This window comes from Ornithorhynchus anatinus, chromosome Y2, assembly GCF_004115215.2.
Source record: "Ornithorhynchus anatinus isolate Pmale09 chromosome Y2, mOrnAna1.pri.v4, whole genome shotgun sequence".
Taxonomy (NCBI): Eukaryota; Metazoa; Chordata; class Mammalia; order Monotremata; family Ornithorhynchidae; genus Ornithorhynchus; species Ornithorhynchus anatinus.
In genome coordinates, this window is record NC_053176.1 from 1,757,657 (window position 1) to 1,781,113 (window position 23,457).

Here is a 23,457-nt window from a genome sequence, read left to right on the forward strand (position 1 = left end):
CTGGCCTGTGGCAGTTGGACAAAGTACCATGGCTTGGGTATACCTGTGGTGTGAAAAGTCAGCAGATAATACAGGTTGTACCCCCAAGTTTCTCTTAGTATGCCTGATACTCTTTAACAGTTTTAGCATTCCCCTGTAACCTTCCTTGTGTTCTTTACTTCCTGTTATCTTATATCATATATACTATTGTTCCTCAATTCCTTACTGACTTGGTTAGCCACTGAGGTATTAAGGTTTCATCTGACTTTGAGGAAAATATGTAAAGTAAAAGTTTCTTGTTATTTAAACTTAAATTTTGGTAGGGGGAGTTTTTTGATCTCCATCTGGCTTTTTCATGGCTTTTTCCATGGCTTTTTCCATGGCGTCTCCTAACATTCATTAATATGAGATTCTTCTGTCCACAACTATCTTGAAGTATCAGACAATTTCTCTGTCTCTTATTTTTGATATTTGTTTTACATCTATTTATATTGTTGTGACTTTACAATCATGTGTATGTTTAGCTACTCAATTCTAATGAGAAAGTTTGGCCTTTCTCTAGTTTGAGAAAGTTTATCATTACCTCGTGCATCACTTGCATCACTTGACCCACGTTTTGGAGAAGGTTGAAAGGTGTTCAATCCCCTACTCTTTCTATCTAAATCTCCTTTTAACTAAATATTTGTTTACTAATTCTCAGAAACCAACTCTTTAACTGAATTTTTTTAATCTCTCCTTTTCTTTTTGTCTCTTAAAATGTGCTCAATTATTGTATTCTTATTTTAATAATTTATCCTTAAATCAACTTTGTCTTTTTCACCATAAAATTTCATTATTGAGATGATATAAAGGATTATTATTGATTTATTTGTATTGAATTGTATTGCAGAATACTGTACTAAACACTTGGGAGAGTACAGTATAACAGAGTTGGTAGACATGTTCCCTTCCCACAAGGAGCTTACAGTCTATAGAGGAGGCAGTTTTGGGAGAAATAAGGTACGAAGATGAGGAATTAATCAGTCAAGGCCTCCTGGAGGAAATGACTTTCTGAAATCGGGAGAGGCATGATCTAGATTAAAGTATAGATGTGAGCAAGAAGTCGGTGGTGAGAGATTCAAGATTAAGGCACAGTCAGTTGGCTAGAGTGGAGTGAAATGTGGAAGCTGGAGCCTCTTCATGGAAGCCCCTTCATGGAAGGGGCATGAGAATAAGTAAAGGGAAGAGTACTGATCAAGTGCCATGAAGCCAACTGTCAGGAGTTTTGGCATGTTGTGGAGTGGAATGGACAGCCATTGGAGGTTTTTGTAGAGTGGGGAGACAGGCCAAACGATGTTTTGGAAAAGTGATCCAGGCAGCAGCCAAGTGAACTGTGGACTGAAGAGAGGAGAGGCTGGAGGCAGGGAGGTCACTGAGGAGGCTGAGCAGTAGTTGGGTTTAAATATGAGAAGTGCTTGGACCACCCTGGAGGCAGTTTGGGTGGAGAAGGAGGGGCAGAACCTGGAAATGCTGCAAAAGAAAAACCTATAGGGTTTGGCTACAAACTCAGTATGGGGGTTGAAAGAGAGGGAGGAGTCAAGGATAATGTAAGTAAAACCAGTTAGATTAAAAAGGATTTAAATAAATTCTGTATTGTGGATTCATAATGGGTTTATTAGGTTCTTTCAAGCAACCTCTGGTGCCACCAGCAGTGAGGCATATTATGACATGTGCATTATGTAGTTTAACAGCAACAGCAACAAAACCACCTTAGTAGGGGAGAGTTATGGCAGCCTGGGAAAAGTGCTTCTGTTGGCAACAGTGGAAGAAAGAGTCAGGAAGAACTCCGTCTGACTCGTGTGCCCATTCTCCGAGGCCAGGTTGGCATTAGAAGGCAAATGTACCTGGACAACGTTGTACCAACAAATATCTATTGGGTGTTAGATTTTCAACACTTGTTGATCTCAGGAAATTATAGGATCACAGAGGTCATGTACATCCAGGTTGGTAGTGATACTATAATTACAGCTCCTAATAATAAATAACTCCTATTAGCCCTCTTTCTCACAGAAAACTTAAGGCAAGTCAATCTGCGATAGCACTAATGCACTTTAATATTGTTATTTTGTACAGGTTTCTCACTTGAATCTAATCTTTGGTTCTGAAGTGCACAAAGTCTCTATCCATCCCTCAACCTTAAAAGTATTTTGAGTGACTTGGATAGAGAGGTTGTTACCCTTATAATATCCCTACTGGATTATTGTGACAGCCTCTTCTCTGATCTCCCTTCCTCCTGTCTTTCCCCACTCCACTCTATTCTTCATTCCGCTGCCCGGATCATCTTCCTACAGAAATGCTCTGGGCATGTCATGTCACTCCCCTTCTCAAAACCTACATTGGTTGCCTATCAACTTTCACACAAAACAAAACTCCTCACTCTTGGCTTCAAAGCTCTCCATCACCTTGCCCCCTCCTACCTCTCCTCCCGTGTCTTTCTGCTGCCCACCCTGTACAGTCCACTCCTCTGCTGCTCACCTCCTCACTGTCCCCTGTTCATACCTATCCCATAGTCGACCCCTGGCCCATGTCCTACCGCTGACCTGCAGTGCCCTCCCTCTTCATGTCCGCCAAACTAACTCTCTTCCTGTCTTCAAAGCCCTACTGAGAGCTCACCTCCTCCAAGAGGTCTTCCCAGACTGAGCCCCCCTTTCCCTCTTCTCCCCTTTCCCCTCACCTCAGCACTGTACTTATTTGCATGTATTATTTATTACCCTATTTATTTTCTTAATGAGGTGTACATCCCCTTGATTCTATTTATCTTGATGATATTGTCTTGTTTTTGTTTTGTTCTGTTTTGCTTTGCTGCCTGTCCCCCCCGTTTAGACTGTGAGCACATCACTGGGCAGAGATTGTTTCTATCTGTTGCCAAATTGTATATTCCAAGTGCTTAGTACAGTAGTAAGTACAGTACAGAGCACGTAGTAAGCACTCAATAAATACTATTGAATGAATGAATACCCATTGATAGCACTAGGTAAAGACAGATCTCTGATATGTTTGCTTCAGTGCCTTTTGCTGAATAGGATAGCAAAGATAGCACTTTGAATGAAAATTAAGTATTATACTCATAAAAAATGTAGTTCAAAGTATTTTATTATTAGAACATATTTATTGCTATTTGATCACACAGCCTTGAGGTGTTTTCTATCATTAATAATAATAATTATAATGTTGGTATTTATTAAGCACTTACTATGTGCAGAGCACTGTTCTGAGCGCTGGGGTAGATACAAAGTAATCAGGTTGTCCCACGTGAGGCTTACAGTCTTAAGCCCCATTTTACAGATGAGGTAACTGAGGCAAAGAGAAGTTAAGTAACTTAGCCACAGTGACACAGCTGGCAAGTGGCAGAGCTGAGATTTGAACCCATAACCTCTGACTCCCAACCCCGTGCTCTTTCCACTGAGCTATGCTGCTTCTCTGTTTTGTATTAATATTGGTGATGACAATATTTTGAATCTTAGGAATATAATATGCTTTACTTTTTATCCTGAAGAAAATTACTCTATCCCTTTTTTGCATTACATTTTATAAGAAAGGAACACTAACACAGATAAGGGAATAGATGAGTGTGAGAGTGTGAGTTAGAGTGAAGGTATATTAAAAAAAGGAAAACTAACTTAAAGACAGGAGAAATGGAAAAAAGAAAACATCATTTCTGTAGTCTCTGTTAATCCAGCAAATGTGTGTGCCAGTGCCAAAAGAAGAAACATAGCTCAAAAAGGAAACTGAAGCCATTTGAAAAAGAGGAACCAAGTGACAGCCCCCTAAAATTGGTCACTGGGGGTAAGAATTTCATCAGTAGTAATACAAACATAGTTACAAACTTGACTGGACTGTACTTTCAGAACACAAACAAAATACCTTCTATTCCATGATATCAAAGAAAATAAATAATATACGCATGATGCCCTTTTTTAAGAACTACTAACTTAATTACTAAATAAGTTGTAATCAACCACTGGTATTTATTGAGTGTTTACTGTGTACACAGTACTAAAAACTTGGAAGGCTACACTACAGTAGAGTACTCTCCCAAATCAGTACTCCCCAAAAAGTCAAAATTCAATAAATACCATTGAGGCTGATGCTGATGATATTGATGAGGAGTAGTCACTATATATTTGCCCCCCAGGAGTTTACAGAATAGAGAGGGAGACAGATTTTAAAATAAATAACAGATGAATATGTACATAAGTGCCATGGGGGTGGGTTGAAGAAATGCTTCCCAGGTAGAGACCCAAGTACATAAGCAAATCAGAATGGAGGGAAGAGAGAGCTCTGGGCCGGGGCAGAACACCATTATGGAGAGTAGTGTTCTCCATTAGAGGGGTGAAATAGAGGGGTAAACTGGAGGGCTAGAAGGATAAGCAAGGGGTAGGTGGCGGAAAGAATGAGATCAGGGTACAGTGAGTAGATTAGCTTTTGAGGAGTGAAGTGTGCAGTAAGGATTGTAAGATTAGATCAGTAAGGTAAAACAGGAGAGTTATTTTAAACTGATGGAAAAGAGGTGGATGGGCAACTACTGGAGGTAATTGAGGGGTGGGGAGATGTGGACTGAGCATTTTTTTAGAAAAATGAACTAGGCAGCAGAGTGAAGTATTGACTTGTGAAGGGAGAGTTGAGAAGGAGGGAAGTCAGCAAGGAAACTGAGACTAATGCAGTCGATGAGGTGGAATAAGATGAGTGCTTGGTGCTTGGATCAGGTTAGTAGCAGTTTGGATGGAAAGTGATGTGAAGATAGAACTGTGGGGATTTGGTGACAGACTGTGTGAATCAAAGGAGAGAGATGAGATGAAGACAATTTCTTCATCTCTAGTCTTAGTTTATGAATATTGTTTTTTGCTCTCTGAAATGTTATTGATTTTGTTTGTCTAGTTATTTAAACTGAATATTGTTATAAACAACTAGGAAATTTATGTTATTAATAACAAATTTTATTACTTTAATAGCTAGGGTTTTCTTGTATTTACTTTTATAAGCTTGGCATATGCCATGAGGTACAAACTGTACTGTGAAATTCAAACAAAATCTAGAGGAAAATTTTACCAAATATCTTCCCGCCAAGTGGTGCAGGTAAAATCTCCTCCTCTCAGCTAACACAAACTTTTATTGTTTTACTCCATTTTGAAATGCAATTAAAAATGCATTAACTCCTATTGTAATTTTTCAAGTTTGGAAAGTTTTTGAATGATCTTCAGGAGATCATTCTTGCCTTGATTTGTCTTGTTTTAAATACTAGGCTTTTACTTCCAAACAAATTTCCATAATTTAAAGGTCTTAATAATTTGTTTAGCAACACTGTGTATATTTCTTTCTAACAGCCTTTCTGAAATGTGGGGTCCCAACTCTGACAGGGGTGTGAGCATAGGCATAGCTGCATTGTGTGGTAGCTTCCTTATAGGAACTGTTGAACTGCTGGAAGGTTTACTCTCCATGTCAATCATGTCACCTAGGCTAGCACGGATATAGGATGCCTGGTTCTGTTTTGGGGATTCCCAGGAACACTTCTTCAGGAGGGTTAGGTGGGAGGAGAACCATATTTTGCCTCTACCTATTGATATACTTCAAATCAAGATTTTTCAACCTGTTTCATAGGGATTTGGTAAGAAGTCATTCCCCCTTCTAGACTGTGAGCCCATTGTTGGGTAGGGATTGTCTCTATCTGTTGCCTAATTGTACTAAGAGCTTAGTACAGTGCCCTGCACACAGTAAGCGCTCAATAAATGTGCATGAATGAATTAATCAGTGGTCAAAGTTCATATGGTAGATCTACAATAGATGTTATATTGCTGAATTTCTTATACTGTATTATACTTAGTTACCAACATTTGATCAGTAGAAAGAAATTAGGGTAAAATGGATTTGACTTTTAAGTAGTTTCCAAAATATTTCTTTAAAATTTAATCCCTAAAGTACTTATGATTCCCAAGATTAGCAAAACAAAGGGAAACTTAAAATTGGTGAAATTCTAGAGGAGGTATCTTTTTTTTCAAATTTGCTCAGTTTTTGAGACAGAGAATCCTAGAAGGCATCTGAAGTGTGTGGGACTTAGGCTGTAAGAAGGCCAGAGGGAAACCTTTTTCTTGCTAGTAAAATGGAAAGTAGTTTATAAAATGGAAAATGTTAAATTCCATTCTGCACCAGGAAATTTCTACATGCAACCAAAGATTTTGAGGCACAGTATTGCATAGTTGGAAGAGCATGGGCCTGGGAATCAGAGGCCCTGGGTTCTAATCCTGGCTGTGCCATTTTCCTGTTGTGAGACCTTGAGCAAGTCACTTAACTTCTGTGTGCCTCCGTTTCCTCAATTGTAAAATGAGGATTCAGTATCTATTCTCCATCCTACTTAGACTGCGACTGCAAAGTCCACGTGGGACAAACCCCTCAAGCTGCTGAATGCCAGCCTATTCTGCTACATAGGTTATATCCAGTCTTACACAAGTACACAAAGTAGAAAACCAAATCAAGAAATCAATGTGCCTCTTTGGAGATGAACAGCGTGATTGTGGTGACAAACACCTAACTAAAAATCTGCGGGTAGCATCCCACTTATGTATGGCTGTGGAACCTGGATCTTCCCCAGAAAGCATCTATTCAGTTCATGAAACTTTTAATCCATATCATCTACAAACATCATGTGATCAGACAAATTCATCAGGCAGTGCTCCTCAAATCGGAGTTTACCTTGGAGTAAGTTGGAAGGCAGCAAGAAACCCAAGCAACTGAGATGTTTGAAATTGGTGGAGATTAAGTGGTGTAAAGAATGGTCTTAAACAATGTATTGATAACTGCAACACAAAGACCAACCTGGAAAGTAGCAGTCAGAAAAGGAGTTACTCTCCTCAAAAAGAAATGTTGGACAGATTTGAAACCAGGAGGCAGATTCCACTATAAAGTGATATTTTAACATTGTGGTAAGGAAGTATCTTGAAAGTTTGGAAGAGATTAACATTCAGATTGATCTGTTCAGTCCCATCCATTCATCTGGATTGAGTCATGTTGTCAATAACCTCATATTCAAAAGTGGACAGTTTTAATATCTATTTAACTTACCAGAACATAAAGTGCCTTCATATAAATTTGCTTCAAGATTGTACTATTTTGTTTAGAAAGGAGCATTTTGCTATCTGTACACAAATATGTACCTATTTTTGGAGTCTGTCCTTCTGTGCAACCAAAACACAGCCACCTGCAAGTGAAGGTGCTAAGGTACAGCAATGGCACTGCAGCTTTGGCTCTAAATGATTGACTGATTGATAGACTTGGATAGATTTGGTTAATAATTGGGGTCCTGCAAATCACAATCCCTGTTTACACTTCCCCTTGTGCTGCATGCCCCACCTGCCAACTCTCGTAGCTCTCTGTGCCCCAGCAGAGGCATGATTAGTGGGGATAGGAGAAGCAGCATGGCCTAATGGATAGAGCATGGGCCTGGGAATCAGAAGTACTGGGATTCTAGTCCAGGCTCTGTTACTTGTCTGCTGTGAGACTTTGGGCAAGTCACTTAACTCTCTGGGACTCTTTTACCTCATCTCAAAAAAGGGGAATAAGATGGTGAGCCCCACGTGAGGCAGGCACTATGTCCAAATTGATTAGCTTCTATATTCTCCCATGCTTAGTGCACTGCCTAGCACATAGTAAGCACTTGACCAATGTCATAAAAAAGAGTGTGCTGATGAGCGACTCCAGCAACTACCGCTAAAATCAATTCTGTCCTGCAGCTCCTCAGTCATTCAATCAATTATATTTATTGAGTGCCTACTGTTTGCAAAGCACTGTACTGAGCGCTTCAGAGTGTACAGTATAATCACTAACAGACACATTCCTTGCCCACAACAAGTTCACAGTCTAGAGGAGCTCTCTGTTCTTAAACTCCAGGACCAGGTCTCACCTGTCTTCCTTGTCAGGACACTCTGCCATCACTGTCATCCTTCAATTCTTTTCTCCACTGACAGATCCAGAAGAGAAGTAGTATGACCTAATGAAAAGAGCATGGGCCTGGACTGGAAGTCAAAGGACCTGGGTTCTAATTCCAGCTCTACCACGTGACTGCTGTGAGACCTTGGGCTAATCACTTAATTTCTCTGTGCCTCAGTTACCTCATTTGTAAGATGGGAATTAAGACTGTGAGCCCAAAGTGGGATATGGACTGTGCCCAACCTAATTAGCTTGTATGTACCACAGTGTTTAATTCAATGCCTGGCCCATCGTAAGTGCTTAACAAATACCATTTTAAAAAAAGAAAAATCTATAAAATTCAAATCCAGCTAAAATCTGCATGCTTAAGTGGTTATTGATGAGGCTGAAGACACATATCTGGGAAGCTTTCAGAAAGGGAACAAATCCCTATCAGCTTGAGTTGGTTTATTAGATTATTTGCTGCCTGAGGGTTTGCCGTCACATTCATTACTACTGGTATATACCTGGATTAAGAAGGTGTTCCTATCTCCCAATCCACTTCTCTCCTAACCCTTTAGATTGCTGTCCATGCATGGAGAGGAAAGAGCCAGGAATGTGTAATTTTTTATGCCTTGTTTGCGTGCGCGCGCATGCATGTGCGCGCACACACACACACACACACGCTGTTGCTCATTAGGCTACTGTAGACCTGTAGTCCCCACCATTGCTCTTCTTTGCCCATGAATTTAGAGGCAGCCACTATAAAAGGGGTTTGTGCATGGGGTAGAGAAAGTGATCTGGGCTTCTCTTTCCTTTGGTACCCAAAAGGTAATGGCAAGGAAGGAAGGGAGATTGAAAGTGTTGCGCCACTGGAGACAAGTAAGAGTTCTGTGCTTTCCCCAGCAGCAGCAGGTGTAGAAACTGAGACAACTGTAGGGATCCAGGACCCTCTGCTCCTTCCTCCCGATCCTCTAGGCCTCGAGGTGAATCCCACCCATCACCCCCAAGCCAGGAGTAACAGGAAAAGTGGTGAGTGAGGCAGTGGCCACCTTCTTGCTCTTCCTCTCCTCACCCATGAAAGCAAATCCCACCCATGTTATTTGGTTATTTACTCCACAGCCCAGGCATTTCCTCTCCCATGTTCCCCATAACAGCTCCATCCTTCCCCAAATCTACCATCCACAGGACTTTCTCCACCGCCTCAGAGACAGTTGGGCCAAGAGCCGCTGAGCTCTCCTTGCCTTTAGCCTTTTTGATTTGATTGACCCATGGACAATTAAACATTCTACTCTGTTCTTCACGTGCTTATTATATCATATATTATATTGTTGCTATTGCATGTTAAATGTTAAATGAGCTCAGTGCTGTCATTTACCTTGCTGACTTCTCCATGACCTTCCAATTCCCCTGCTCCCATCTGCCCTTCCCAATCCTCACCTGTCCCTTCGCCTCTCTCACCCAACTCTTTCCTTCACTTTCCTCTGTCCCCGATCAAACCTCTCCCTTCCAATGCCTTCCCTTCCTTCTTCCCCTCCCTTGTCCCATCCCAGTTCTCCTGTCTCATCTTCACTCCTTAAGCTCCTCTCCCATTCATTCATTCATTCATTCATTCATTCATTCAATAGTATTTATTGAGTGCTTACTATGTGCAGAGCACTGTACTAAGTGCTTGGAATGAACAAGTGGGCAGCAGATAGAGACAGTCCCTGCCATTTGACGGGCTTACAGTCTAATCGGGGGGACAGACAGACAAGAACAATGGCAATAAATAGAGTCAAGGGGAAGAACATTTCGTAAAAACAATGGCAACTAAATAGAATCAAGGCGATGTACAATTCATTAACAAAATAAATAGGGTAAAGAAAATATATACAGTTGAGCAGACGAGTACAGTGCTGAGGGGATGGGAAGGGAGAGGGGGAGGAGCAGAGGGAAATGGGGGGAAAAGAGGGTTAAGCTGCGGAGAGGTGAAGGGGGGGTGGTAGAGGGAGTAGAGGGAGAAGGGGAGCTCAGTCTGGGAAGGCCTCTTGGAGGAGGTGAGTTTTAAGTAGGGATTTGAAGAGGGGAAGAGAATCAGTTTGACGGAGGTGAGGAGGGAGGGCGTTCCAGGACTGCGGGAGGACATGGCCCAGGGGTCGACGTCGGGATGGGCGAGACCGAGGGACGGTAAAGAGATGGGCGGCAGAGGAGCGGAGCGTGCGGGGTGGGCAGTAGAAAGAGAGAAGGGAGGAGAGGTAGGAAGGGGCAAGGTGATGTAGAGCCTTGAAGCCTAGTGTGAGGAGTTTTTGTTTGGAGCGGAGGTTGATAGGCAACCACCGGAGGTGTTTAAGAAGGGGAGTGACATGCCCAGATCGTTTCTGCAGGAAGATGAGCCGGGCAGCGGAAGAATAGACTGGAACGGGGCGATAGAGGAGGAAGGGAGGTCAGAGAGAAGGCTGAGACAGTAGTCTAGCCGGGATATAACGAGAGCCCATAGCAGTAAGGTAGCCGTTTGGGTGGAGAGGAAAGGGCGGATCTTGGCGATATTGTAAAGGTGAAACCAACAGGTCAGGTACCTGGCATTGCATTCCCATCCAAACCCTCCACACCCTTCCCCCTTTCTCCCCTCACTCCACAGCTGCTGCCAAGTGTGGTCTATGAAACCCCTGCTTCATTGTAAGTGGTTTAGTGGAAAGAGCCCAGGCTTGGGAGTCAGAGGTCGTGTGTTCTAATCCCGGCTCTGCCACTTGTTTGGTGTGTGACCTTGGGCAAGTCATTTAACTTCTCTGTGCCTCAGTTACCTCATCTGTAAAAATGGGGATTAAAAAATGTGAACCCCACGTGGGACAATCTGATTATCTTCTATCTACCCAAGCGTTTAGAACAGTGCTCAGCACATAGTAAGCACTTAACAAATACCATAATTATTATTATTATTATCCTTGATCTGTTCCTTTCCCACTCTTTCCTCCTCCTCACCCTCACTGAGACCTGGTGCACCCCAGATGACCCAATCTCTTCTCCCACTTCCCAGACTCACCGGGAAAAGAGGAGGCAACAGCTTCTTTCTCGTACCCCAATGCCGTTTTTGCACTACACCCCCCTTCTTCCCCTCCTTTGAAGCCCTTGTTATTCGCCTCTGCTACTCCCTCTAGATTCTAGTAGCTGTCATCTACGGCCCCCTCCCCCCCAGTCTCTGCTCCAACTTCTTTAACCACCTTGACCCCTTTCTCACCTTCCTGCTCTCCTTTTCCTTGCACACTCTGATCCTTGGAGACTTCAACATCTGCATGGATGTACCTGGTGACTCCTCTGCCGCCTGCCTGCTTTAATTCCTTGACTCTGCCAACCTCCTGCTCCACCGCACCTTGTCCACTCACCAACTTGGTCACACCCTCGATCTCATCATCTCTTACTGCTGCACTACCTCCTCCTTCACCAACTCTGAAATCCCTCTCTGACCATAACCTTCTCACCTGCCTCCTCTCTCACACTCCCTCCCACCATAAATCTGTATTACTTCCCCACAGAGACCTCTGCTCCCTCGACCCCATCCATCTCTCTTAAAGCATCACACCCTACCTTACCTTCCTATTCTCTCTACTCAATTCAGTTGCTCCCCTTTCCTTGCATCACTCTCGCTCCACTAACCCAGGATCACTGCCACTGTCAGCCTCCTTCGCTCTTATGTGTGAGCTGCTGAGTGCTTCTGGCGAAAGTCTAAGCACCAAGCCAACCGTATTTACTTTAAATTTTTCCTTTCCTGTCTTAACTCTGCCCTCTCTTCTGCCAGGCACAACTAGTTTTCTTTCCTCATTGACACCCATGCCTATCTCCCCCACCAACAGTTCTGGACATTTAACTCCCTCCTCAGGCCACATGTTCCTCCCCTTCCTCTATCCCTCACCCCCAGTGATCTGGCCACCTACTTCATTATGAAAGTCAACACCATCAGGTCTGAGCTCCCCGAAGTCACCCCTCCCCCTTCTCCATACCCCCCATTCTCAAACCTCTCTTTACTTTCCCGTCCTTCCCAGCAGTATATTTGGAGGAGATCTCCTTCCTCCTCGCAGGTGCCACCCCCTGAACCTGTGCTTCAGACCACATTCCCACTCATCTTATAAAACTATTGCCCCTTCATTCCTCCCCTCCTTAACTTCTATCTTTAACCACTCACTCTCCAATGGCTTCTTTTCCTCTGTCTTGAAACATGCCCATGTCTCCCCCATCCTTTAGTCAAACCCTCTTTTGGCCCCACTGCCCCTATAAGTTATTGCCCTATCTCCCTCCTACCCTTCCTTTCTAAACTCCTAGAACAAGTCATCTACACTTGCTCCCTTGAATTCCTGAACTCCAACTGTCTCTAGACCCTGTCCAATCTGGCTTCGGTCCCCTCCACTCCAACAAAACTGCCCTATTAAAGGACACCCATGACCTCCTTCTTGCCAAATCCAATGGCTCCTACTGTATCCTAATCCTCCTGGACCTCTCAGCTGCTTTTGACACTGTCAGACCTCCCCTTCTCCTCCACACATTATCCAGCCTTGCCATCACGGATTCTATCCTCTCCTGGTTCTTCTCTTACCTCTCTGGCTGTTCATTTTCGGTCTGTTTTGCAGGATCTTCCTCCCCCTTCAATCCCCTTTCTGTAGGGGTTCCTCAAGGGTCAGTTCTTGGTCTCTTTCTATTCTCCATCTATACTCACTCCCTTGGTGAGCTCATTTGCTCCCATGACTTCAACTATCATCTCTACACAGATGACACCCAAATTTACATCTCCTCCCTTGTTCTCTCTCCCTCCCTTCAGGCTCGATTCTCCTCCTACCTTCAGGACATCTTCACCTGGATGTCTTCCCGCTACCTAAAACTCAACATGCCTAAGAAAGAGCTCCTTATCTTCCCTCGCAAACCCTGTCCTCTCCCTGACTTCCCTGGCACTGTGGACGGCACTACCATGCTTCCTGTCTCATAGGCCCACAATGTTGGTGTCATCCTTGACTCTGCACTCTCATTCACCCCATATATCCAATCCATCACCAGAACCTGCTAGTCTCACCTTTACATCACCAAGATCCACCTTTTCCTCCACATCCAAACTCTCATAATATCCCGACTGGATTATGCCTTCTCTCTGATCAGCAGCCTTCTCTCTGATCTCCCATCCTCCTGTCTCTCTCTGCTTCAGTTAATACTTCACTCTGCTGCCTGGATTATCTTTCTGCAAAAACGCTCTGGGTGTGTCACTTCCCTCCTCAAAAACCGTCGGTGGTTGCCTCTCTACCTTTGCATGAAGCAAAACCTCCTCACCCTTGGCTTCAAAGCTTCCATCACTTTGCCCCTTCCTACCTCACCTCCCTTCCCTCCTTCTACAGCCCACCCCATACGTCACTTAACTTCTCTGTGCCTCAGTTCCCTCATCTGTAAAATGGAGATTAAGACTGTGAGCCCCACGTGGGACAACCTGATCCCCCTATGTTTACCCCAGCGCTTAGAACAGTGCTCGGCACATAGTAAGCGCTTAACAAATACCAACATTATTATTATTATTCTGCTCCTCTGCCACGAACCTCCTCACAGTGCCTCGTTCTCTCTTGTCCTGCCGTCGACCCCTGGCCCATGTCCTACCACTGACCTGGAATGCCCTTCCTCCTCACACCCTCCAAACTACCCTTCTTCCCCTCTTCAAAGCCCTACAGAGAGCTCACCTCCTCCAAGAGGCCTTCCCAGACTGAACCCTACCTTTCCCTCTGCCCCTTCTCCCCTCCCCATCACCCCCTACTCCCTCTCTCTGTTCTACCCCCTTCTCCTCCTCACAGCACTTGTGTATATTTGTATATATTATTTATTACTCCTTTAATTTTATTGATGAATATATATATAGAGAGAGATGATTCTATTTATTTTGATGGTATTGATGCCTGACTCCTCATTTTGTTTAGTTGTCTGTCTCCCCTTTTTAGACTGTGAGCCCATTGTTGGGCAGGAATTGTCTCTATCTGTTGCTGAATTATACATTCCAAGCGCTTAGTACATTGCTGTATACTCAGTAAGTGCTCAATAAATATGATTGAATGAATGAGTTAAATATATTCTGTGGAGTGGGAAATTGGTGAAAAGTGCCATGTCTGTCCAATTCTTATTTTAGAAAATGATCCCATGCCTCCCCGGTCTTCTTCTAAGTAGCATTCTCCCTTTCCGGTAGCACTTCGGTGTTTTTTGTGGCCAACCATTCACATAGCACCTTTAGGTTGTCACCTATTTTTTCCACACAGGTAGTTTGCTACCTGTATCCCATGCAGCCCATTCAGGTGCAGGTTTGCTCAAGACCTTTGAGATGCGCGTGTGGATAACGACAAGAGCTTAAGCTCCCATGTGCAGTCATCAAAGAGCTTAATCACAGAGCCTCCTCTGATGTTGTCCTGTTAGTGTTACCTCAACTAATTATATAAACGTGGCTCAATGGAAAGGGCACGGGCTTTGGAGTCAGAGGTCATGGGTTCGAATCCAGTCAGCTGTCTGACTATGGGCAAGTCACTTAACTTCTCTGTGCCTCAGTTACCTCATCTATAAAATGGGGATTAAGACTGTGAACCCCACTTGGGACAACCTGATTCCCCTGTGTCTACCCCAGTGCTTAGAACAGTGCTCTGCACATAGTGCATGTAAAAAATACCAACATTATTATTATATAAAGAACACTAGGTAAATAATGAGCAGTCATGATATATGCACCCAATCAGCAAAATGAAATTAGTATTTTTCCATGCTCATCAATTTTCAGTTGTCTTCTGGAATAGTTTGCTGACTGATACTGGACAGAAAAAATCAATTTGGGGGTTTTTTAATAGCAAATGTCATGTCCTATATTAAGCCCCTAAGATGAAAAATGTGAAGGTACTAGCCAGAGCAAGGTTTTTTGTTTGTATGTTTGGAGAATGGTGTTTCTGATATGTTTTAGTTTGTAATTCAGTTTGCAAGAATCTTTAACTCTTTCTGATATATATCCCATCACTTGGTCATAATCTACTTTTAAATCAAATGGGTTTAGTAGAGTGCTTCCTGCACTCAATAAAACTATTAATTGACTGATAGTTCACGCTGTATCTCTTCTAGGTACTTGTCACTGTTTCCTTTGCCAGCTCTGAAATTGGTGAACATCCAGAGCTGGTGTATTCTGCTCCTAATCTTGTTGTGTTAATTGCGTAAAACCTGTTTTTTCCCTAATGGTATTTGTTAAACACTTTCTATGTGCCAAGTACTGAACTAATCACGGGTGTAGATACAAACTAATCAGGTTGATGCAGTCCTTGTCCCTCATAGGTTTCACAGTTCTAATCCCCATTTTTGGAGAGGCATTTTTTTAATTTTTAAAGTCCATTTTTTAGTCTCCATTTTTGGAGAAGCAGTGTGGCAAGTGGATGAGCACGAGCCTGAGTGTCAGAAGGTCCTGGGTTCTCATTCAGCTCTACCCCTTGTCTGCTATGTGACCATAGGCAAATCACTTTATCTGTGCCTCAGTTACCTCATCTGTAAAATGGGGATTGAGAGACTTTGAGCTGCATGTGAGACAGGTACAGTGTCCAATCCCATTTGCTTGTATCCACCAGTGCTTAGAACAGTGCCTGGCATATAGTAAAGGCTCAAAAAATACCATAATTATTATTGTTATTATTTTGCTGCTGAGGTAATTTAGGCACAGAAAAGTGAGTTGACTTGCCCAAGTTCACAAAGTAGGCAAATGGCAGAGCCGGATTTAGAGCCCAGGTCCTCTGATTCCCAGCCTTCTGCTCTTTCCACTAGGCCATGCTGTTTCAGCATTTAGTGCTCTTTGGACTTCCATAATTTATCATAGGCAGTTCCTGCAGGTAAAGAAATCATTCTAAATAAAAGTTTAAAAGCCACAATTCTTTCCCTGCTGGACTCTCTTCCTTAATCTACTTGGTTTTCCAAAAGTATTCAAGCCTTTCTTGTCAATTGGATAATAAACCAAGGAAGGAATTACTGTCATGTTTAGGGTAAATCTAGAATTTGCATATTCTGGGCCTTCAAAAAATTGGCAATATGACATAATTTGCACTGTCAGAGAGTCGAGTCCTACTTAAACTATGAGCCCCATGTAGACAAGAGACTGTGTTCAACCTCTTGATCTTGTGTATACCCCAGTGCTGAATACAGTCCTTGGCATATAGTAAGTGCTTAGCAAGTACCACAACTATTATTGTTATTATCATTATTGTAATTCTGTATTTACATTTGGGTCTTTTCTTTCACTTTTTATTACCTGGCTTAAACAATTCAGATAACCCTGAAGAAAACTTCCTGCCTTGAGCATTATTTTCTCAGAACATTTCCTCTTCTAACCCAATTAGCAACCACAGTACATATTAAGTGAAATTTTCTTCCTTTGTTAGCAGCAGGAATTAAAACAAATGAAGATGTTCATGAGTGGGTATTTCTTCCCTTTGGGCACTTCTCAGAGTTCCCTTTTTAACTTTAATTCTTCTAAAGTGATCTCTAAGGTATTGACTGTTAATTTAGGTCTCTGAGGCTTGTGGACTCTTTAATTCTTTATAATGCAAATAATTTCTGATATTATAGCAGGAAAACCCTGCCACTTGTGCAATGTGCAAGAAAAGTTACTTTAAGAAAGATCTGCTAAAAAATATGCAGATAATTGTCCTTGATCCAGAAATACCCCTGCAAACTATGGCTTGATAGAATGTTATTTCATACTCTCTTCAGGTTCATCTACCTTTTTGGATACATTAGCCACCAATGGGACAACCAGTGTACAAACATCTGTTTCAGGTGTGACAGCCAGCAAAAGAAGGTTCATGGAGGACAGAAGAGACCAACCTTTTGACAAAAGGCTGCGTTTCAGTGTGCGACAAACTGAAAGTGCTTATCGATATAGAGACATTGTGGTTAGAAAGCAGGATGGCTTTACTCACATTTTATTATCAACAAAATCTTCAGAGAATAATTCCCTAAATCCAGAGGTAAGTTGTCATTGGTTCAAAGAGAGGTCTTAAAGAGTCAAATTATGTAGGGTCTGGCATAGTGGAAAGTGAACAGGACTTAGAGTCAGTGGACCTGGGTTCTAATCCTGGCTCTGCCACCTGCCTACAGGGTGATCTTGGTCAAGTTTTCTGTGCTTCATTTTTCTCATCCACAATACACGGATGCAATACCTGATCGTGCTCCCTCTTATACTATGAACCTCTTGTGGAACAGGGACTGTGCCTGATCTGATGATTATATATCTACTCCAGCACTTAATACAGTGCTTGGCACATAGTAAGTGCTTAACAAATACAATTATTAGTGTTTATTATTAGTAGTAGTAGTAAATGTATTTAGCACTTACAGTGTGCATAACACCATACTAAGCCCTGGGAGAAAATGCACAAGTAGGAATTAGACACAGTCACTCTCTCTAGAGTGAGGGACTACTGTTTAATTTGGGTATGATCAAAAACTGTTTTTCTTCTTTTTCTGCCTACCTGCCTGATTACTTTTGGCTGTTAAACCATGGATTATAATCATCTATTTTATTTTATCTTAGAATGGTGAGTTGCTACTAAAGCACTTCCTATTCCCAGAAAAATTTTTCAGTCTCCTAAACTTGGTCCACTCCTCTGTGCCTTTTTGAGCTCAGTTGCCCCACTTTCTGTGTGCTACAGAATTTGCATTACAAGATAGGTCCTCTCGCCAGTCAGTTATTTCACGATGGATACAGAGTGGCAACAAGGGAGACACAAGTTTAGGCAAAGTACTATTACTTTATAGTAACCAGTGCCATCCTTCATGTACCTGGTTTCTGATCAGCCTTGGGCCCATACCTTTGAACACATCTCACAAAACAATATGGGGAAAGAAGCATGTGGTCTTGGAGTCAGAGGACCTGGGTTCTAATCCCAGCTCCACCATTTGTCTGCCTTGTGGCCCTGGGCAAGACACTACTTTTCCGTATTCCTTCATATGCCGAGTGAGGATTCAGTACCTGTTCTCCCTCCTACTTAGACTTTGAGCCCCATGTGGCACCTGATTATCTCATATCTACCCTATCACTCATAAAGTGTTTGTTATATTGAGACCCCTTAACAAATACTACAATTGTTGTTGTTAACATAGGAAGTTAAGACACTGGGATTCATTCATGTTTTTCAAAGGACACTCAATGTTAGATATATCTGAACATTTTCAAGTAGTTACTTGTCCAACTAAATTAAAAAAAAACTTCCATGATTATGTAATTTTACTTATAAATATGCCCCATAATTTTGGTTGGTACCATGAGCTTGATGGCTTTAATCATTTAAAATTGAAAGAAACAGTAGTAGTTACTTCTGTGAACTGGTTACATCTGTCACTTCTTGTTCAAACTACAGAAATATCTGTTCATTACGAACCTTGGAGTGGCCTGCGAAGATCTTCATAAAGTTTGGAAAAAAACCTGAAGGAATTGCATTGCTCACCTGTTGACCGACTTAAAAAAAGTCTTTTTTTTTCCATTGGAGTAATGAAATTTACTATCTAACGTATAAATGCTTAGAACAGTATCGATATTCTATCATTAAGAGAAATTTGTGAAATGTAAATATTTGCCTGTGTATGTTAATTTCCAAAACTTTGTTTGGGTTCTTATTTTTCATTCTTTCTTAATTGCAGGTAATGAAGGAAGTTCAGAGTGCACTGAATACAGCCGCTGCAGATGACAGTAAGCTTGTGTTACTCAGTGCGGTGGGTAGCGTCTTCTGCTGTGGTCTTGATTTCATTTATTTTATACGGCGTCTAACAGATGATAGAAAAAGAGAAAGCAGTAAAATGGTGGAGGCCATTAGGTATGTAAAAGTAGCCATCATTCCTTTAAGTGTGTAAGGGTTTCCTTGTGCTTATTCATTTTTTAGTCTGGTTAGTGTGACTAAATAAGTTTCAAAATGTTCATCTGTCTAGTGCATTACTGTACACTGAATGTGCCTTGAATTGAAATTCATTAAAGCAGCAGACTTCTCTACTCCCTGGCATAAGGTTATTTTACCTGTTGGAGGTGTATGACTATTTCTGAGCCCAGGCTGACTCTATGGAGTATTTAATTGTGCTGTTTGAATGGTATGTTTAGTTTGGTCCAAAATTTGTGTCTCTTTGATCTTTCATGGCAGATGTCATTAATTTGCCTACAAATGAATTCCATTGACAGCGCTTTCATGGGGACCTACTGTTTTGCAAAGAGTCACATAAATCAACTTACACATTGAGGACTGTTTTGTTTTGTTTTTATTTTTTTAATTGGAGAAACAGGTAATTGCTTGGGTCTTCCAAATATTCTAAATAGAGAAAGCATTGTCAGACACAGAATTCTGGCTAAACTCTTATTAAACATAATTAATTAAAATGTTGCTGCCACTTTATAAAGGGGTTAATAATTTGCTGTTACTATATTGTTTAACCTTTCTGGCAGTTGGTGGTCAGATTTTCCCATCCTATGATCCCATGACATGCCAGTGCAAACATTTTCCCCAGTCATTGGAACTGCAGTAAATAAGTGTCAACACACAATTTCCATATTTCACTTATATAAAAATTATGGCCCAAAGTCTGAACAAGCTCCTCATAGTTACCAGTGCCAGTGCCAGGGCCTTTTTTCATAATCCTTATGATAAGACTTATTGAGAAACAATTTGCCTATCTTCATTTTGTCTTTCTGTGTTTGTGTGAGTCCTTAAGAGTGGAAAAAGTGTTGACTGTAGTAAGGAAGGTGTGTAAGAGGGGAAGGTTAGCCCAGCTACAGATTTCTCCCTTTTAGCAGGTTTTACAGATTATCTACTTGGATTTCTTGGTCACAAAGCACATTCTCTTCAGAAATTTGCAGTGAGCTATGGTCTTACCTGTTCTCCTTTAAAATTTTAAAAGACTAAGTAATGTAGTTACACACTGAAGTTTGTCCCTTTTCCCTGAAGTCTTCTCCAGTTTTTTTACTTTCCGTTTGTGCCTAAGATAATTTAGTGGTGCCTAACCTAACTCTTCACAATGCTGAAATGAGAATGTCATTTACTTAGCTACTCTAGCAGTAGAAAACCAGAGAGAGTATGGACTATTGGAGGAGATTTAAAATGAGCGTAATTGGTTGAGTGGGTCTTTGTTTTCCTGGAGAGTTGACTAAGTTACCACTTGGGAAGTGATATTTGGAAAACTCACTGCTTCTGAAGGGCAGGGCACCAATATCTTTTAAATTAACCCAATCATTCAAACTGACAAAAAGACCAGAGATCTGATCTTTTTCTTCTCCAAGGCACTAACTTGACCTTCCAGATTATTCATTTTTATTTAAAATAGAGGATAATTAACCTCCCAAGAAATCGCTCCTGCTCTCTGTTGATTAAAATCAAATGGTTTCATTCATAAAGCTGAAAACTGAAATCCTGGGCCAGGATTATTGAAAATTTTTGAAGCAGGTGGTTTTAGTGGAGATTGTTTGAAAGGTGGAAGAAAAATCAGAAATGAAACCAACAAAACATTAAGCAAGAAATTATAACTTTAAGACTGTTAAATGGGAAAAAGGAAGATGGCCTGATTAATACAAAATTTTTGGCACACATCATGCCAAAGCATGAGAACACTGGAATAGAAGAAATAAAGACTGAAATTTAACCATGAAACTGCAGAGCAAATGGGACTTTATGGTGAGTGAGCTTTTAGCTCAGATTATGGTGAAACGTGAAGGAGGAAGAGGAAGAGAATAACCGAAGTTTGTTTTATTGACCTCAAATCTCTCCTCATTCCCTCTCTCTTTCTGCCTGATGTTGATCGACCCCCATGAGTGTCAAAAGTGTCAATGGTTCCCATAAACTTAAAAAATAGTTTATAGCAAATATATAAAAATAGTGTAAGCAAGGTGAAATGAATAAATTCAATTTACATTGTACCAGCAAAGTTATTCATAACACGTGTTTTCTGGACTGATCCATGATGAGCTTTATATAGTAAATTTCTCCATTGCATTTTGGAATCTGGGACTATAAAACCTAAATTGTTGAGGGATAAATGAAGAAATTGGAATGGATGTTTTTATTCTGTGTGATTTCATTCTGATGAAGTTCATCTCCGAGGTGTGAAGTGGTGATTGGAAAGGGGCTGAAGCCCCTAGGATAAATCTCTTTATCTCTCCTGAAGAGCAGAGAGATGCTAAGCTCACAGGGTCCTTCCTGTTACAGAAATTGGAGTTGATCCTAAGGACATTATCACGCATTTCCTGGAAGTTTCAAAAGTGAGATTATTTGTTGGCAACTGCTCATTTGGATAATCTTTGCATTATAGCACCACAGATGATCTCCTTCAGAATGTGAACATGTAGACTCTGTTCAGAAAGCACAGCTTGCTTTGAACAGTAGAGAGGGTATGAGATAGGAAGGTGGGCACTTGTGCTCTGATATTAGCTTTAATAATAATAATAATAATAATAATGTTGGTATTTGTTAAGCGCTTACTATGTGCCGAGCACTAGCTTTCCCACTAACCTACTCAGTGATCTTGGGCAAGTCACCCAGCCTCACTGCGCCCCACTTTCCTCATTTGTAAAATAGAAAATAAGTATCTTCTCTCTCTATTATGTTGTGAGCCCTTTATGGGGCCAATTTCATTATCATGTTTGTACTTCAATGCTTAGCCCAGGGCATGGCACCTTGTTAGCGCATAATGATAATAATAGGTGTTAAAGCAAGAGATGACCTCAATACCTGTTACCCGTCATTATTGGAAAAGGTTATAGGGTAAGGGCAATGAAATTACAGAAAATTCTTCTGGCATCCTTTGTATCTTTATGATTTACATTTAGAGTATTGTGCTGTTTTCCATTTTAGGGAATAAAAAGTGTATGCTTGTGACTTTCAGCATTTCTCTGTGGAGTTATCCTAATGACCTCTGATGGTATTTTTGCATTTTAAGCATTCATCTACCCTCTGTATATATGAGAAACAATTTCAGCAGTTAGTTCTTCAAGAGCACTCCAAGAACAGTACAGAATATCTATTTCAATGTGCCATTGACCCAGAATGCTCTAAGGGCTTCAGAACTGAAATAGCTTAATGAAGATTGTCTACACTTATCTCAAGAGCCCATTTCAAAGGTTGTCTGTCTCTCTTAGTATCATGGCATCATCAAAACCCTGTATAATCTTTTGAACAATGCCTTGGGCAGTCTCATTAGGAATCCTTCTCTGTGAAAACACATATACATGTGAATGAGTTAATTCTCCCTGAATGAAAAGTTCGTGAAAATCAAAGGAAACATAACTCAGATAGGCTTTACTGGTAGCAGGGAGCCTGTGAAGAATTGTAGCTGAAGCAAATAAAATTTGGACTCTAGTGACCAACCACAGTGGTCCTGCTAACTTGGCTAATAGAGTGAGAGAAAGAACTAGTTAAGGCATGTAAGTAAGCCTGGTAAGGCTTTGAACCTCCTGTACAGTTTTTGATTATCCAGAGAGGGTTCTCAGTTGTGTATACCTTGTGTAGTGAGTTCCTGCTGCAGCATAAAATTAATATGTAGAAGAGTCCAACTGATAATGTGATTTTCTCTATTGATGATGACCACTGGATTTGGGGTCCAAACTGAATACTGAATTGAATTCCTACCTCACCTCACATCTCCTCCCACAGCCAGCCTTCACACTCCACTCCTCTAGCGCCACTCTGGCCTGATCTCGTCTATCTCAGTGCCCACCCCTTCCCCACATCCTCCCACTAGCCTGCAACTCTCTCCCCTTCCATATTTACCAAACCACCACTCACTCCAGCTTCAAAGCATTATTAAGGTCATATCTTCTCCATGGATCTTTCCCCGATTAAGCCCTTTTTTCATTCATTCGTTTGTTCGTTCATTCGTTCAGCAGCTGATGATCTTTAGCAGGAGAGTCAAATGAAACAATATCTCTGAACAGTACAGTTTATGGTCTCATGACATGTAGCTGCCATTACATCATGCAGCAGGTAATACAATGTGATGAGATTATTCCACCACATGGGTTTCTTCATAGAAGCAGTTGTTGTGATCATCATCTCTTTGTGGGCAGCAAGGGCATCAGGGCACTGTAGTGTCATCTTTGATTTGACTGAGCAGATATAGACAAGGCCTTAGATCTAGAGGCCTCCCTGACACATTGGTGGTGCCCCATCCAAATTCTTGAGGTGCGCTTTGTTCTGAAAAGCAGTTTCAGTTCCTTAGCATGGGAAGAAGCACCATTTTTAATCCAGCAGTCCCAAAAAAAGCCAATACAGTGACCATCTAACTTCCCACTGTTGGTAAGCTCACACCTCCCAGTAAGGCTGACATTGGCTCTAACTTGCCTTGATCCCCTCCAGAATTCATTCATTCATTCAGTTGTATTTATTGAGCGCATACTGTGTGCAGAGCACTGTACTAAGCCCTAGGAAAGTACCATTCAGCAACAGATAATCGGGGTGTGACCTCACAAAAGAAAACCCCCTACTCTTATCCTTGCCAAAATTTCTGCACTTCCCTTCCCAACATTGCTTCACCTCCTTGTGATATTTCTGTAGA

General features: G+C 41.6%; 1 protein-coding gene across 2 annotated transcripts in view; it reads left to right on the forward strand.

Annotated features, from left to right (window-relative positions):
- Positions 1 to 23,457, forward strand: part of LOC114808675 (chromodomain Y-like protein) — a 147,774-nt gene that overhangs the window by 102,479 nt on the left and 21,838 nt on the right. Inside the window, exons 3-4 of one of the 2 annotated variants that reach the window (XM_029056464.1) lie at positions 16,642 to 16,898; positions 18,571 to 18,743. In XM_029056464.1, coding sequence (XP_028912297.1) covers positions 16,642 to 16,898; positions 18,571 to 18,743 — 430 coding nt within the window. The remainder of the gene's footprint in view (positions 1 to 16,641; positions 16,899 to 18,570; positions 18,744 to 23,457) is intronic. The other variant, XM_029056468.1, reaches the window with a different exon arrangement.